The sequence below is a fragment of the Notechis scutatus genome, chromosome 3 (assembly GCF_049901735.1).
Source record: "Notechis scutatus isolate UNSWTSFEM ecotype Mainland chromosome 3, rNotScu1.2, whole genome shotgun sequence".
Lineage (NCBI taxonomy): Eukaryota > Metazoa > Chordata > Lepidosauria > Squamata > Elapidae > Notechis > Notechis scutatus.
This window is the reverse complement of record NC_142011.1, coordinates 75,489,006-75,505,126: the sequence shown is the minus strand read 5'-3', so window position 1 is coordinate 75,505,126 and position 16,121 is coordinate 75,489,006. Positions and strand designations below refer to the sequence as shown.

Genomic DNA, 16,121 nt, shown 5'->3' with positions numbered 1-16,121 from the left:
CAATTTTAAGGCAGTACCATCAGTTTTTGTTTGTCACTTAATAAAATGTTTTGATTTTATCGAAAGTCCTGCTTTTCTGTGCATGAAAGGAAAATATTCAAAAACCCTGCCTTCATTTTCACACACAGTGCTGAAGATGCTGCAAGCACCAAATCATAGCTCATAAAATCAGGTCCTGAGATAGTTACTTCCAATAAAGAGGATTCCTTTGAGTGTATGGCCCTGGTGAGCCGATGAGCATGGACCATAGAAGGGCTCCATGTAGAAGGTAAAATTGGCAAAAACAATACCGATTTTAAATGTATCCCATACTTAATGGTGTAGGGTATAATTTGCCTGTTTTTATCGCTTCTCATTCTTTTAAGTGCTATTTGCTTGACCATAAATGTTCCATAACTTGTTGTGTGATTATAAAAATTATTTATCAGTTTACACTTTGCTAAATAGTCAAGCACGGATATGTCTTGCGTTTACAACTAAATCAGTAGTTGTACTTGAATTCCCTCAAGCCACTTTATTTTATTTTGGGGGGGATATACTTTGATATGTCAGATAAATTTTTATATGAAAGCTAGCTACATGCTGAAGAGCTTCATCTTGGTTGAATTTTGTTTCAGCATTATAAAAGAAAACTTGTTTTTTCCTATTCATTTTTAACAAACAGCATAAATTGAAATTTAAGTCAAAGTCAGGAGATGTAACAGGAAAAAAAGTTGTTGATGTAGGAGGTGAAGATCTGTGTTAATATTTTTTGTTTCGGTGGACCTATAGGCATCTCTTGTACTATAGCTTTTATTTTTGGTTTGTCTGATTTCTTTCAGAAAGATAAGGTTGGATTGAAGTGTTCTACTCTCAATATGAACCTTTGAGCTGAATGCATAGATAGTTTTTTCCTTGTGCAGTTTGTGTGTTATAGCAGGAAAAAAAAATTCTAAATTCTAATTGAATCCCAGGATTAAATGAAAGTAATGAATGTTTTAAAACAGAGGAATATCTTAATTTCAGCTAATGTCTTTAGATTTATCTGTTGGTATGTGTTCTGTATAGGATATTTGCTAGTTAAAAAGCAATCTCTAACTAGAGTTTTGTAAATTACACCTCAGTGATCTTGATAGGTAGGCTGTATCATTCACTAATCCTTTCTTCTAAAAATATTGTCAATTGGGATACATTTCATAAGTTTGAGGGTAGAATTTTACATTTTTCTTTGTATTAGGATTTTTATAAAGTAAAACATTGGGTCCTACAGAATATGTACAATAGATCCATTTTTCTATTTGTAGTACCCTATCAAACTCTTACATTTATGCAACTTTATCTTAATATGCATGAAAGGCATTTTCGTCCTGAGAATAGTGTTCTCTGCAGAAACTACCCGTGTTAAAAAAGAAGACTGTCTTTTAAAGGCTACTGTGATGGGAAGTATCTTAGGCAGATGCAGCTTGGACGTGAGGTAAATCCAATGCTTTCCAATATGTTGTGTTGAGCTTGCCTATTGACAATGTATGTACTCATGCAAATACATGAATTGTACTGTTTTGTATGAATTCTCAATAAATGTAAACTAATGGATGAAAATTTGTCCTTTGCATTATTTAATTTTTGAATTGATTATTTTAAAAAATATTTGTACATCCAAAAACCTATAAAAGATGAGTGATAAAGAAGAAAACATTCAACTTTAGGAACAGAACATATTTATTATCCTTCCATTAAATACAGAATAAGTAATTTGGTACATACTTAAGAAAAAATCGCCTGCATAAAAATTATTCTGACTTGCTCTGACAACTAAAATACAAGCCCAAACCAACTGGAAGATTTGCAAATGCATGTGAAGTTCCAGTGCATATTTTAATATGTGATGGAATTTAGTTAACTACTTTTCATTTAGCACCCCCCCCCCCCAAAAAAAAATCATTATTAATATGTTCCAGATATATAACTATACTAATAATATATGTTATTTAATTTGGAAATAGTAGTGAGATGATTCATTAAGTTCTATATAAATGAGATGCAAATTGAAAAGCTATCCGGTATTGCGCTAACAAATTGAATATGATGCAGATTTGCCCAGCATCTTGTCTGGAATACTGAGCTGAAATCTACCATCTTAATACCATATAAAAAGCAAATACTTGATTTTAAAGAACTTAATTTATAGCTGAATGCATAATTTAATAGTACAAATTTGATTTCAGGCCGTTAATAGTCTTGGTTTTATTTTGTTCATACATTTTGAAATAAAAATGTTAAGCAAAGTGTAACTTAAACAGTACATTACCTTTTAGCTAATAGTGTAACAAAGGACATACTTTTTTGTCCTCAAAGTTGCCCTGATTGAAACATTTGTATAGATAAATTGGTCTTGGCTAAAAGATTAAAAATTACAAACTTGCCATGCTGTTTTGACATAAAATTAAAGTTGCAAACAATATAATTGAGATTTTCTGGTCAATTCTTCTTCCTATTTAGTGCATTCAAGAGTGCTTTGGTTGATCACATATTTTATGTTGTCATAATGAAAGGTTTTAGAACAATAGCAAACCGTTTCATGCAGTTTGATTTGCCTTGTGGAACATCATCAATGGACCAGTACAATGGCATAAATAAGCAGCCACCATTTGTAGATTGCACTGCTATATGTTAAATGAACCAAACTTTTATTGCCTGAATTTCAGTCTGAAAAGTATTCTACTTGAGGAATGATAGACAACTTCTTGGCCCCACCACAGGAGAAAAAGATAGATGTAGTGAATGAAGGGAAGGAAGGCTCCAGAAATGGTAGGATATTTAATAGTCATCAGCTAAGGGAGAGAAGAGAAGAAAGAGGAGTTAAGAGAATCAACAGAGAACAAGAACTGAAGACTTGATAACCTGTGAAATGCTATCTCTTACTTTCAATAGTGAGAATACAGGTGCTAGCAGCGGTTCCTCTACTGTTTACCGCTTTACACATATATTCTCCTTCATCTTCCGGGAAGGTCTCTGGTAAGTAAAGGCAGTATGTTTCTCCTCTTTCAATGTATTGGTAATCCTCACAGTCTTGCAACATTTCCCCTTCAAACCACCATGTAACTTCTGGCTTGGGTTCACCAGTTATTTTAACAGTAAACCGTACTGGTTCACTGTCCACAACAGATACATTTTTAAGAGGCTTTTTGAACCATGGAGCACCAGAACGGGCTTGCTGTTCTTCATCTTCATACACTGAGCCATTAACAATACTCCCTTCCTCATCTTCATCGTCCTCTCTTTTCTGCATTTAAACAGACATTGTGAATATTTTAACACAAGTTGTGAAGAAACAGAAACTAATATTGATAATTGGATTTTAAAAGGCTTGGGTTATATCTACCTAACACTGACACAAACAGGCAGTTATCTTCCAGGCTAGTGAGAATAAAATATGCCTGAGCATCTTTTTAAGAACAAGAATTAAAACAGTGGATTATAGCATAGCAGAACAGCAGTTTCATTAGGTTGCTTTTTTCACATGTGAATGTAATTTATTCAAGGCAAGTGAGGTTTGGTCAGTGAATGCTCTAATGTGGCCACTACAGAAAGATGTCAAAAGCAAAATAAATATGCAATAAAATATTTGTCCATATGTACACAGCCACTGCAAATAAGGATTCTATTAGCTTACAGTAAAAAAAACTTGTATATTATGGAGATCCAGTAGATGCTAATACCTTTTGTAATGCTGCATCTATTTCTTTCTGTTCAAATTGCATACGTAGCAGCTTTTGTTCTTCAATTCTCCTCTGTTCTTCCTCTTCTCTTGCTTTTGCCATTTGTTCAAATCGAGCTTTCATGTCAACTTTGTGTGTGAATGGAGCTTCACATTTTGCAGCAGGCTTCACATCAACTTCTTCGTCCTGCAAAACAAAGTAAACTTGTTTGGAAGAAACTACCTTCAATCTTCAAAACCCAACAACAATCAGGAATTTTGTATCAAAAGAATATACATATTATTGAATCTGTCAAAACTGAACAAAAAAGCATTCATTAGTTTCAGCAAATAAAGCTTTTGGAAGAGTCAATGGTTTAGATAAACTCAGTCCCTCATTAAACAAGTACAGAGCAGAAAGGTGGAAACTACATGCATTTGGGTGTACATAGTGTGCAAAATCTCACACAAAATAAATGGCCCTATAGACATTAACACTGGTTCATTCTATAGCTGAAAAGGTTATTATTGAAGAATTCAAGGAACAGAAAAAAGTTTTCAGGAATTTGGATTGAACAGTCGACCATCTTGAAAAAATGAACTGCAGATTTGTAAACAGTACAATCTTTCTCTTAAGCCTACACAATTCATATTTTGGAAATAACTAATTTTCAGAGTTCAAATACACACTAGTCATCTTAAACATTAAAAGGTTCTAATTTCATAAAGTTCACTATGACTGGCTCAATCATTTTTTTCTCGTATATATATTTCACACGATTAATTTCATCTTGAAAATTTCTACAATAAATTTACAGTGGTATCTTGCTACTCAATTGCTTTGAAACTCATCAAATTTGGTACTCAATACATTTTGATGCAAAAATTTTGTCCCAGTATTCATCATTTGGTACTTAACGCACAAGCTAGAACAGCTAGCAGGTGTCAGCTGCCTTGTGATTCATTACATTACATTATTACATTATTTTTATGGGAAAAAATGGTTTGGTACTCATTGTTATTGGTATTCATCGTGGCTCCCAGAACCAAATAATGATGAGTATCAAGATTGTTGTATTCATTAAACTGTATTTATTAAATATGCAATCCTTCCTATCTACTATATGGTGTTTTTTTCACCCACAGGCATTTATGTTACTATTTGTAGATTTGAATTTGTATTTTCTATATTGTAGGTAACTTACCAGTTACAATATAGAGCAGTGGTCGCCAACCAGTGGGCCGGGAACCACTGGTGGTCTGCAGAGAAATGTCACCCCCAAAGCACCCTGTAAAGCAATTAATCCAGGCTGCGCAGGAACACAAGGCTGTGCCACCCACATTGCCCACGGGAGGGGGGAAAGGGCGGTGGGGGGGAACTTGCCCCACGCGCCTCACCTGGCCACCAGGCTGCTGCTTTCCGCTTCTTCTGCTTTTGGCAGCACACAAGGAAAGCAGCAAAAGTCTTTCTCTCCCCCAAACTCCACCAAAAATGAGTCTTTGGGATCCTGCAAGGCATCCTGCTCCAAGAAGCTGTGCCAGCACGACAAGTCTCACAAAGACTCATTTCTGGCGGAGTTTAGGGGAGAGAAAGAAAGGCTTCTGCTGCTTTCCTTGCATGAAGCCAAAAGTCTCTCTCCCCCTGAGAATGGAGCTGGAGACAGTGTCCTGCGATCCCCCAAAAATAATGATCAGTAGGAAAATGGGGTGGGGAATTTTCCTGCAGACTTTTTTTTTGGGATTTTCCCAGAGTCTGGTCTGCGGGATTTAAAATTATGAGTTTGGTGGTCCCAGAGTTCCAAAAGGTTGGTGACCCCGATATAGAAAATAAATTGGCATTGCACCTTTCACTTAACTGGTAAGATGGGAGTATTTAATAAATAAAACAGGATTAAGTTGAGAGCCAGTTTGATCTAGTGATTAAGACTCCAAGCTAAAAAAAAGAAAACTAGGTTCTAGTCCTGTCTAAGGAATAAAAACCAGCTGTGTGATTTTGGGTCACATTTCCTCAGCCCAACTCACTTCACAGGTTTGTGGGGGGAAATTGAGAGGGAGAAGCATTGGGTATATTCATTGACTTATTTATTAAAAACAATAAAGGAGGGATAATAAATAAACCAGATGTATAAGATTATCAGAGATTGCATGCAGATCCAGAATCCTGTTTTCTTGAAAACGTTGCTATAATTTTCCTTTGAATGCTCATATTTTTTATAGCCACACCTGTTTTCTCCTAAGCTGACACATGATAATGATCAAACATTAAAAGGTCTTAAAATTATATTGGGAAGCCTCCAGTATCCAGATAGTCACAACTGCTTAAATGATGGCACAAATTATTTCTCTATATACTAAAAAAATAGCATACCTCTTGAAATTTCTCTGCTTCTCTTTCTTTTATTTCTTCGTCTATAGCTCTCCTCCTTGCTCTCTCTTCTTCAATTTTTTTTTGTGTTTCTTCCTCAGATAATTGTCCAATTTTTTCAAATTTTTTCTTTAGGTTCTTTGGTTGAATTGAACCACTTCTTTTTAACTTTATCAGTTCCTCATATTCCCTGCTTAGCTCAAAGGTTTCACATTCCTCCTCCTCCTATTAGAATAAAATGTTCGAAATTATTAGTTGAACAAAGAATACCTGAACAAAATCCAATTAAAAATAGCAGACATAGAGATAAACCACATTTATGCACCGTTCAAAAGAAACAATAAAAAAGCTGAGGAAGAAATAACACCAGAAAACATCTCCAGAGGCCTATATCCAGATAAGCAGGGATAGAAAACACTATCCTAATCAAGGAACTAATAAAAATACATCCCCATTCATACTGGCAAGGCACTACAGGGAGCAAACCCCAGACTCAATAGCACTGATAATGTTACCTAATCGAGTAATGAAATATCTGCAAGCAAAAAATCAAGCTCGGATAACATTCCTTAATTTTTACCGACTTTTAATTAAGTATTCCTTAATTAAAATTTAACCATAGAAGTTACCTATTTTATAAATTAAAAATGTGTTAGCCAAGTCTGCTATTGAGGTAAATATCTTGCAACCTAAAACAGACCTGTCCCATTTCTTGTCTGAGCAGTTCATATTCTTGCTTCTCTTGTTCCAGTTTTTGTCGGCGTTCTTCTTCTGTGCGTCTTTTTTCTTCTTCCATTTTTTGTCTCAGTAATTCTTCAAAATTAATTTCCAGTTTTCCAGGTGTCAGAGATTCTTGAGATGCAGTTTTTGACATTAGTGAAAGTTCATCATCTGGCCCCTATTAAAAATAATTTGTTCATTAACAATGGTTCAGTATAAACATTAAAATTACAGATTACATAATTATATGGACTAAAATATTTACCTTTATTAAAATAATAATAATAATAATAATAATAATAATAATAATAATAATAATAATAATAATAATAATAATAATAATAATAATAATAATAATAATAATAATAATAATAATATATTAATGTTTTGGTCAGATTTTGAGAGTTTGGATAATCATAACCTGAAATAAGCCACCAGGAGTCATTGGATACAAGATGGGCGGTAAATAAACTTTATAAATATCAGTGTAAAGACATTTACATGATCTACTTCATTCAAACTATAAACAAAAACATTATTTCCTCAAGTCTGAACTGAGATTTAAAAATTGGCACTAATTTTTTAAGTTATAATTTGCTTTTCCGGTTTTCTAAATTAACTTTCTATTTATTTTATTATATTATGTTTTTTTAAAAAAACTATATGACCTTGAGAATCTTTCTAACTCAAATGATGACCTAGAAATACCTTAATAAGTAAATCTATAGTATGAGAGCATTTCAATTAAATTGATTTTTTGTGTTTGGTTTTATTTTAGTCTGGCCAGTCTTGATGCTTCAGCAGATGGAAATAAACATCAATTGGTACTAGTTATTATGACTATGGGTTTCCCTAAAACACGGCTGTCAAACTCCCGGCCCATGGGCCAGATGCATCACATGCTGGCCATGTCCACAACGGCTTATACGTCAAGTCACACCGCCTTGACGACGTGAGTTTGACACCCCTATCCGAAAAGATTTGAGAATACTGAAAACCACAAGAAAACTATGTGTGGAGAGGGATGTATGTGAAAGAGACACCAGTAAAAATTATTTAACCCTCTCCCCATGGAAAACTCCACAGGATGATTCACAGAGAAGTCTAGCTCTGACGGCTTAAGTTTAGGATTTGTTTGGAGGGGGTTGTTTTGTTTTTTTCAGTGTTACAAGTTGATGTTAAATCATTTCTGTAATAACACTAATGGTTGATAAAAATCTAGCAAAAATGAACAACTGAAGCAAGCTGGAATAGCTAAGCAGATACCTACCATGCTTTTTCTCGCCTCAGCAAATGCTTTTTTCTCCTCTTCTATACGCCTCCGGGCCTCCTCTTCTGTTCTTCTTTTTTCCTCCTCTTGCCTTTGTTTTTCTATTTCCTCAAATGTTAGTCTCAGCTTTCCAGGACGGAACTCCTTGACAGAATTTTCAGCTTCTTCATTTTCTTCATTTCTCTTTGGGGAAAGAAGATATTTTAAAGAAGCTTTCGAAAGAATGTTCAAATATGCCATTAATTTACAAAATGCCTAATTACTTGATGTGGTAAGTGTAGAATATAATAGAATAAAAACTTTATTGTCACTTTAAATGTACCTAATCAGCATACATTAAAATGAAATTTTGTTGCATTCAGCTCTCAAAAGATAACCCTTATGCATATACACACGTATATGACGCAGAAAAACATCACAGTCTAGTTTGAATGTATAACAAGGAACAAAGCTGTTACAAAATCTAGTAGTCCTGCTATAGATACATTGAAACCTCCTCCCAGTGGGGACCAACAGAAACAGACCGTAAAGTGAATGTGTGGGATTTCTACAATGCTTTGAGCTCTAAGCACGTACTGCTTATAAGCAGTATCCTGAATAATGGGAAGTGAGCTTCCTATAATCTTCTCAGCTGTCCTTACCACTCTCTGTATGGACTTTCTATCTGAGGCACTGCTGCCACCAAATCAAACGATGTAGTTTCTTAAAACGCTCTCAATAGTGCCTTTGTAAAAAGTGACCAGGACAGAAGGAGAAAGATTTGTTCTCGTCATCCGACGCAGAAAATGCAAACGCTTCACTAAAGATAATGTATGAAGAGACCAAGTTAGATTGTTCGTTATCTGCACCCCCAGATACTTAATGCTATTGACCACCTCCACAGCTGCAGCCTTAATACAAAGTGGAGTACGACTATACCAGCTCTTTCTGAAATCAACAATGATCTCCTTTGTTTTTATTAACATTCAAAACCAGGTTATTTTTATTGCGCCAATCCACCAAAGCTTTCATCTTCTCCTCATAAGAGACTTCATTGTCATCCCAGATAAGACCCACAACTGCCGTGTCATCTACATAGTTCACAATATGATTCGTAGCAGACGTGGCACAGCAGACATGGGACCATCAAAGTGAACAATAACGGACTCAGGATACAACCCTGTGGGGAATCCATACTTAAGGAGATGGAATTGGAAACTTTCCTTCCAACTTGCACAAACTCGGGCCTATCAATAAGGAAATCAAGCTTTTTTTCTTAACTCTAAAAATAATGGTGGCTAAATTCAGTTCAATTCCAGTTTATTAAGTCTGGTATCAATAGAGATCTTTAATAATGTGTGTTACTAAACAGAATCATAATGACAAATACAGTGTTAAAGAAAAAAGTATAATATTTACTTTGCCCCAAAGTTAAAGAATAGCATTCCGCTAAACTGTATTAAGCAAATTACAGATTACTAATATTTTGATAGTTACACCTATAAACCTCACTATTAAAAAGAAGTTGGATTTTGATTTTTCCACCAAGAAAATAATGTGTTTTGCTTATGGAAATTTTGATCCAGCCAAAGGAATTCCAGCCAAAGATACAGATCCCAGAATACTTGTGCTCAGGAGAATACAAGATGCATATGGAGAATGGCAGAAATTTTCAAGTAGCAGGATTGTCCTCTGTAAAAATTCTATGTAAGAGATACTCTAGCCACCAGGAACAAAAAAAACAAAAAAAAACCCACGTACCCTTCAATAAGATTTTGCCCCCCCACCATATGCTGTGGAGGAGTGAAATAGGAGGAGGAGATGTTTGAAAAATGGGAAAACAAGGAACTTCAAGACCCTGTAAATCTTTGATCTTTTCTTAAATGGAATAAATCCTCCATTACATGCTAATAAAAATCATCCTGCAATATCCCATGTTACAAAAATCTCCTGGCTTTGTATGTTTGAACAAAATACAAAATACAAGCTGAATAGTCAAGATCTTGTTGAGGATCCAAACTTTGTCAAGGATCTTGGAGTACTCATCTCTAATGATCTAAGTGCTGGAGCCCACTGTAACTACATAGCCAAAAAGGCATTAAGAGTTGTTAACCTAATCCTATGTAGCTTTTTCTCTGGTAATATCACACTACTAACTAGAGCAGTGATCCCCAAACTTTTGACGCCCGCGCCCGGCCGGCATCAGCTGGGCGCCGCGGCCCGGTACCGGCATCAACTGGGCGCCGCCATCTTTTACGAAAAGTGCTTCCGGTGAGGTCACCGGAAGCACTTTTCGTCAAAAGATGGTGGCGCCAGCGCTGGTGAGCTTTTCGGTAGAAATGGCTTTCTACCCGGAAAAGCTCACCGAGCATGGCGCCGCCATCTTTTTGATGAAAAAGTGCTTCCGGTGAGCTTTCTACCGGAAAACCTCACTGGAAGCACTTTTTACCAAAAAGATGGCGGCGCCCAGCAACCAGCGGCCCGGTAAGACTTGTTCCGCGGACCGGTACCGGTCCGCGGACCGGCGGTTGGGGACCCCTGAACTAGAGCATACAAAACATTTGCTAGACCAATACTCGAATACAGCTCATCGGTCTGGAACCCACATTATGTATCTGATATTAGCACAGTTGAGAAAGTCCAGAAATATTTCACAAGAAGAGTTCTCCACTTTTCTACTCATTGTAGAATACCTTATGCCACCAGACTTGAAATTCTAGACCTAGAAAACCTAGAACTATGCCGCCTTCGGTCCGATCTAAGTATGGTATATAAAATCATACATTGCAATGTCCTACCTGTCAATGAATACTTCAGCTTCAACCATAACAACACAAGAGCACACAATAGATACAAACTCAAGGTTAACCGCACCAATCTTGATTGCAGGAAATACGACTTCAGCAACAGGGTGGTCAATGTCTGGAATACTCTACCTGACTCTGTGATTTCTTCCCCAAACCCCAAAAACTTTAACCTTAGACTGTCTACTATTGACCTCTCCCCTTTCCTAAGAGGTCCGTAGGGGGCGTGCATAAGCGCACCAACGTGCCTATCGTCCCTGTCCTATTGTTTCTTTTATTTTTCTGATATGTACCCATTTCATGTATTCATAACTATGTATATACTTATACCTATTATCTTGTAAGCGATTGACAAATAAAAATAAATAAAAATAAATAAATAAATAAAACATGTTTACCATTTGTTGCCTTGCTTCCTCATAGGCACGTTTTTCCTCTTCCAAACGGAGCCTTGCCTCCTCTTCTGCTTGCTTTTTCTCTTTCTCTTGTCTTTGTCTTTCCAATTCTTCAAATGTTAATTTAACTTTACCAGGAGAGAGAGCCTCATCAAAGCTTTCCTCTTCATCCTATGCAGAAGGTTCATTTCTCAGATTTGCACCCTTTTGACACATGCGGACTAAACCAATTTTCCCCATAGTTATGCTCTTACTTCCCTGGAAGAAACTTTCCCTTCATTCACAGAGGGAAGGCTATTTCTAAATAAATATGCTTTTGAGATCATGCAACAGTTTTACATGCTAATTAGCTTACCGCATCTGGTGAAAAATATTTGACTTCCTTTAGAGCTTCCTTTTCCTGCTCATATCTTAGTCGCTTTTCTTCTTCAATCTTCCTTCTTTCTTGTTCTTCTCTTTCTCTCTCTCGGTCCTCAAAACTTATTTTCATCCTTCCAGGTGATTTGCTAGCTTTTACAGGAACTACGGTCACTAGCAGTGACTCATCACCTTCCTATTGTTAAAAACAAAGATTGCCATGAACATTTGAATAGGGTCGTTGCTAATGCCTGTGAATAATTTGCTTTCTGTACAATGTTCAATTTTTAAAGAGTGAATGAACAAAGTCGGTGACTGCATAGAAATTCCAGTAACTGATAGATAACCTTTGGATAGCCAGACATCAAAGGAAGCTGCTCTTCCCATGTAGAAATTTGCACTATTCATGATTGGACTCAGAAAATCCAGTCTGTTGGATTGGATATCAGAAAGGATATCAATCCAATAGAAATTTCCCTTCCTCCCTAAAGCTCTTTGTGTCCCTTAAAAACTGCTTCAAAAACAAAACCACCTATGTGGAAGGGAATATCAATAAAATTCATCTGTTTTTGAGAAAACACGTGATCTATATGACAGTTTGGTCGTGATAGAAACTTTTTTATGAAGGGCTGAAAGGCAGAGTAGTTGATTAAAAGATACCCAATAAATTAACTTCAGATTAATCTACTAGCAATACTACATCACAACTACTGTAGTATCTACTGAATATTTAAAATACCATATACTGTATTATTCTCTGTGGGGTCCTCTGTGAGGTCTCCATATCAGTTTATGCCTTGCTTATTTGGAAAATAGGAATCATAATTACTTCAGGCCTTAAAGATTATGTTGTATACAAGAAAACTCTTATTTAAAATGAAATACTAGTTCCTATGCTCTTTTTTCAACATTGAGCTCTTTAAAAAGAATCTGAAAAAAATTGAATATGTAATTTAGCATTGAGATTACTTGATTGAGCCATCTTACAACAGATTTAACTGTACTGTTACAAGCATTAAAAGCAGAGCTAAATTTGAAGTATGAAATATGCACTTCAATTTAAAAAATAGCCAGTGCCCATCAACATGCTTAAGATTAAATATATGCTTTTAAACAAAATAATCGATAGAAATGCCGTATTAATTTGATATTATTTAGTAAGGTTACTTCTTGATTTATAGGGAATGCATATAGAATTATACCAGAATATGTATAAATATGTATACCAGAATATATATATTGCCAGAGCTCTATTGTACCAAAAATTCCTATTACAATATTATTGCTCAGGAGAAAAGATCATCCAACAACCCTATTTAATGCGTTATGCAAAATATTGTTATCAGTTCAGTCTTCCTTTTTGCCATCTCTGTTCTTGCTAAGATCTCTGTTCCCTGTAAACAAAACCAAAGCCATAATATGTTGTTTCATAAATACATACTGATGCCTAATAAATAAAAGGCATGGAAAACTCTTGTGTTGGATATCCCATTCATCTATAATGTAGAGAACACTGACATATGGAAGTTCCATTTGCTGCTACAGAAACGTGCTATCTTAAAACATTACTCTTTTAATCTAAATATTGTATAAATATTTCTGCTTTAAAGTATTACAGATCAAATTATTTACATTTTTGGATATTTAACAGTTCAACACAGCTATGTTTAAATACCGAAACCATAAATAATTTGATCCGTAATTATGTAAACTAAAGTACAATGTATATTTCAAATTATATCACACTATAACACCTGCAATCGGGTATTAAAAATTCAATAATAATTTGAAAGCTTCATTAGTTTTATAATCCATGTTATTTATACCATGTTGTTCAAAATACCCTCAAAAAAATCCCCCATTCAAGTATTGAATAATCTAAATGTTAATTATTAAAATAGTAGGCAATTGCTTGGATGAATTTACATTTTAAAAGACTCTGTTAAAGGCAAATTATAACGTAAGGATTTCAAGAATTATTGAAACTCAATTTGTAAATATTAAAAATTTCAGTTAAAAAAATGTACAGAAGTAGTTAACTTGTAACTTGTGTGGATTAGACTTTTGTCTCTTGAAAATCATGTGATTTTTTTTTTAAAATGTGCATGCTTTAAAGTTACATTGTATCATAATTATGCTACTCTAAGTAATCAAGCATGTATGCAACAGTGGATGTGACACTGAATCCATGCTGTTAAGAGATGACTAATAGCTGTATAATTTAAATTGGTAAATTGTCAGTAATACATGGTAGATGAGAATGATACTGTGCGTGTATATGCCAGCTAAAGCTACAATCAAGATAGTAGAAGAATAACTGTAACTAATAACAAGGATAACACTAATCCCCTATAATATGACTAATAGTAGTATCACATTAGCACATGCATTAAGTCTAATGCTGTTTTTTACTGATCACAGTTCAGCCATTCATCCATCTTATATTTAGATATAAATATTCTGTTTGTAAGGTAGAGTGGTTCATGGCTGTGTGGCTGTATCATACTTAGCCATCATTTGCTCTAGGTTATTAAAGTAGCTAGAATTGGTTGGGTTCACACATTATTCTGACGCATAAACTTTGATTTACAGAGTGGCTGTCATTGTACAACTTGCTATATCCAAACCCAGCAAATCACATTATAGTACTCAGTGTGAACCCAGTTAGTAAATGGTGGATATATACAGTAAATGAGTGAGAGATCACTTAAAGTCATATTTGCTTAATTTTAGCTTACTGATTGAATCAGACATTTTGAACATGAATCCACTACAGCCTATTTAAATGTGTATGTAACATAACTAAATGTGACTTTTCAGCAAGCCACAGTAAGCTTAGTATGAGATGTACATGAATAAATGTGTATACTGCGCATAATACACAATCTATATGGAACTTAGTGTCAAAAAGCTGCTCACATTTAGTTAAACCACACTGCAAAATTTGATCAAAGTAGATACAAAGAAGATAACATAAGTCAGAAAACAAATTTGATAAAACAATATACAAGTATTCACTAACTAATAAAAGAGAACCACAAAGGTCATTTTATAAAACTGAAACAAAATTAGGCCAAAAGTCATTGTGTTCATACTGTGTTTTCAGTTGTGATCTTGTGTGCCTTTCCCAAAATTTTACTTGACACAGGGTGCTTTTGAACAGATTCATTATGATGGTAATTACAGTGATTCAGAAATAGGTGAATTTTGTGTTGTAAAAAAGTCTGATTACCTCTGATGCCGATTCAGTTCCCGAATTGTTTAACTGTTCATCAATCTATTAAATAAGAATTTTACACAATATTGTTACTTTTGTTCTTTTCCCTTCACCTTTAAAAAAGCATAAGATATTCTTGAACCTGAATAAGCAATTTTCAAAATGTGATACTGAAAAGTGCTAATATAATGCACTTCTGCTTTCAATAAATATACATGATGTATGTTTGTTTATGTATCAATGTGTGCACAACTTACATTTTCAGAGAAAACTCAACAAGAAGATAATATTTTCATTCATCCTACTTCCATAAAACAAAAAGAACAGCTTGTAAACTATCAAGCTGAACAGAGTCTACCAGCTTTGGACTGTGGGCCCATTTTTAAAATCATAGTCAGTAGCAAAAAGAAAAAGATTGGCAAGCCACTGGTGCAGAGATTCCCAAACTTTCTTGATTCATGGCACTTCTAGTGATTCTTGGTATACCAGGGTACCTTGTGAGTTTGCTGCAGTGCCCCCCCACCCCCCCACCACATGCTGTAGTGCAGAGTTTGGAAATGGTGGCCAGGATGAATTTTCATAATCGTCGCTGAACTCTGAAAACCACATACTGCAGAAACTTAACAATAAATTTAACTGGGTTATTTTTATTGCAAAGGATAGCATCCCTTTTTTTCCTGCCCCTGTGACCTGAAAATGCCTTGTAGACTAGGAATGCATGGTTAGGGGTGTATTTTGTTCATACAAATTACAATATATATCCCAATTAATGTGTTTTCTCAGTACAATTTTTTTCCTTTGGATATTAATACCTAAAACCCTTATTTTCTTCATTTTGTTGAATTCCACCAGCAAATAATTTCAATGATGAAGTATCAGCTCAAATACAGGTGGATATTGCATATTATCTAAAGTGAACCATGTGTAAAACAAATTGGTCTTGTTCTCTTGTATTCTTCATCCGTTCTTCATCCTAACTTCTCAGTATCTTTGTGTTAAGTCTGAATCTAATGAACATAGCATTCTTTCTCTAAAGAAACTAGCATGTGATTTCAATGGCAACAACTATGAGCTATGCATTAAAGATGAATCTTGATGACATTCTTGGCTATATAACCAACATTTAGAACCCATTAAGCATTATACTTTAGGGGGACATGAAGGCTGGCTAAGAGAATGGTCATTCTACAGCGTTTTGTCTGATTTTAACTGATTTGTGACAGTGGACTGTTGATACATGTACTTTGTCAAATTTGAACTACTTCTCTGACTTTGGCAAAGGAGGAAAAAAACTTTTAAGCTAAATGATCAATTTTTTTGGAACTTTTATTTGTAATA

General features: G+C 34.9%; 2 protein-coding genes across 13 annotated transcripts in view; one reads left to right on the top strand and one right to left on the bottom strand.

The window, feature by feature from the left end:
- FUBP1 (far upstream element binding protein 1) overlaps positions 1–1,578 on the top strand; it is a 31,641-nt gene extending 30,063 nt beyond the window's left edge. For all 5 annotated transcript variants that reach the window (XR_015748616.1, XM_087960507.1, XM_087960505.1 and 2 more), the window contains one exon: positions 129–1,578. Coding sequence is in view for 4 of the 5 variants with exons in the window: in XM_087960507.1 (XP_087816633.1) it covers positions 129–166 (38 nt within the window). In the remaining variant the exon portion in view is untranslated. The remainder of the gene's footprint in view (positions 1–128) is intronic.
- Positions 1,579–1,680: 102 nt separating this feature from the next.
- Positions 1,681–16,121, bottom strand: part of NEXN (nexilin F-actin binding protein) — a 37,125-nt gene continuing 22,684 nt past the window's right edge. For 4 of the 8 annotated variants that reach the window (XM_087960509.1, XM_087960513.1, XM_087960510.1 and 1 more), the window contains 9 exons: positions 14,799–14,843; positions 11,565–11,762; positions 11,213–11,380; positions 8,032–8,214; positions 6,742–6,939; positions 6,045–6,266; positions 3,699–3,884; positions 2,902–3,262; positions 1,681–2,810 (listed from right to left, as the gene is read on the bottom strand). In XM_087960509.1, the coding sequence (XP_087816635.1) occupies positions 2,797–2,810; positions 2,902–3,262; positions 3,699–3,884; positions 6,045–6,266; positions 6,742–6,939; positions 8,032–8,214; positions 11,213–11,380; positions 11,565–11,762; positions 14,799–14,843 (1,575 nt within the window). In that variant the 3' untranslated portion in view covers positions 1,681–2,796. The remainder of the gene's footprint in view (positions 2,811–2,901; positions 3,263–3,698; positions 3,885–6,044; positions 6,267–6,741; positions 6,940–8,031; positions 8,215–11,212; positions 11,381–11,564; positions 11,763–14,798; positions 14,844–16,121) is intronic. The other 4 variants (XM_087960511.1, XM_087960516.1, XM_087960512.1 and 1 more) reach the window with 3 other exon arrangements.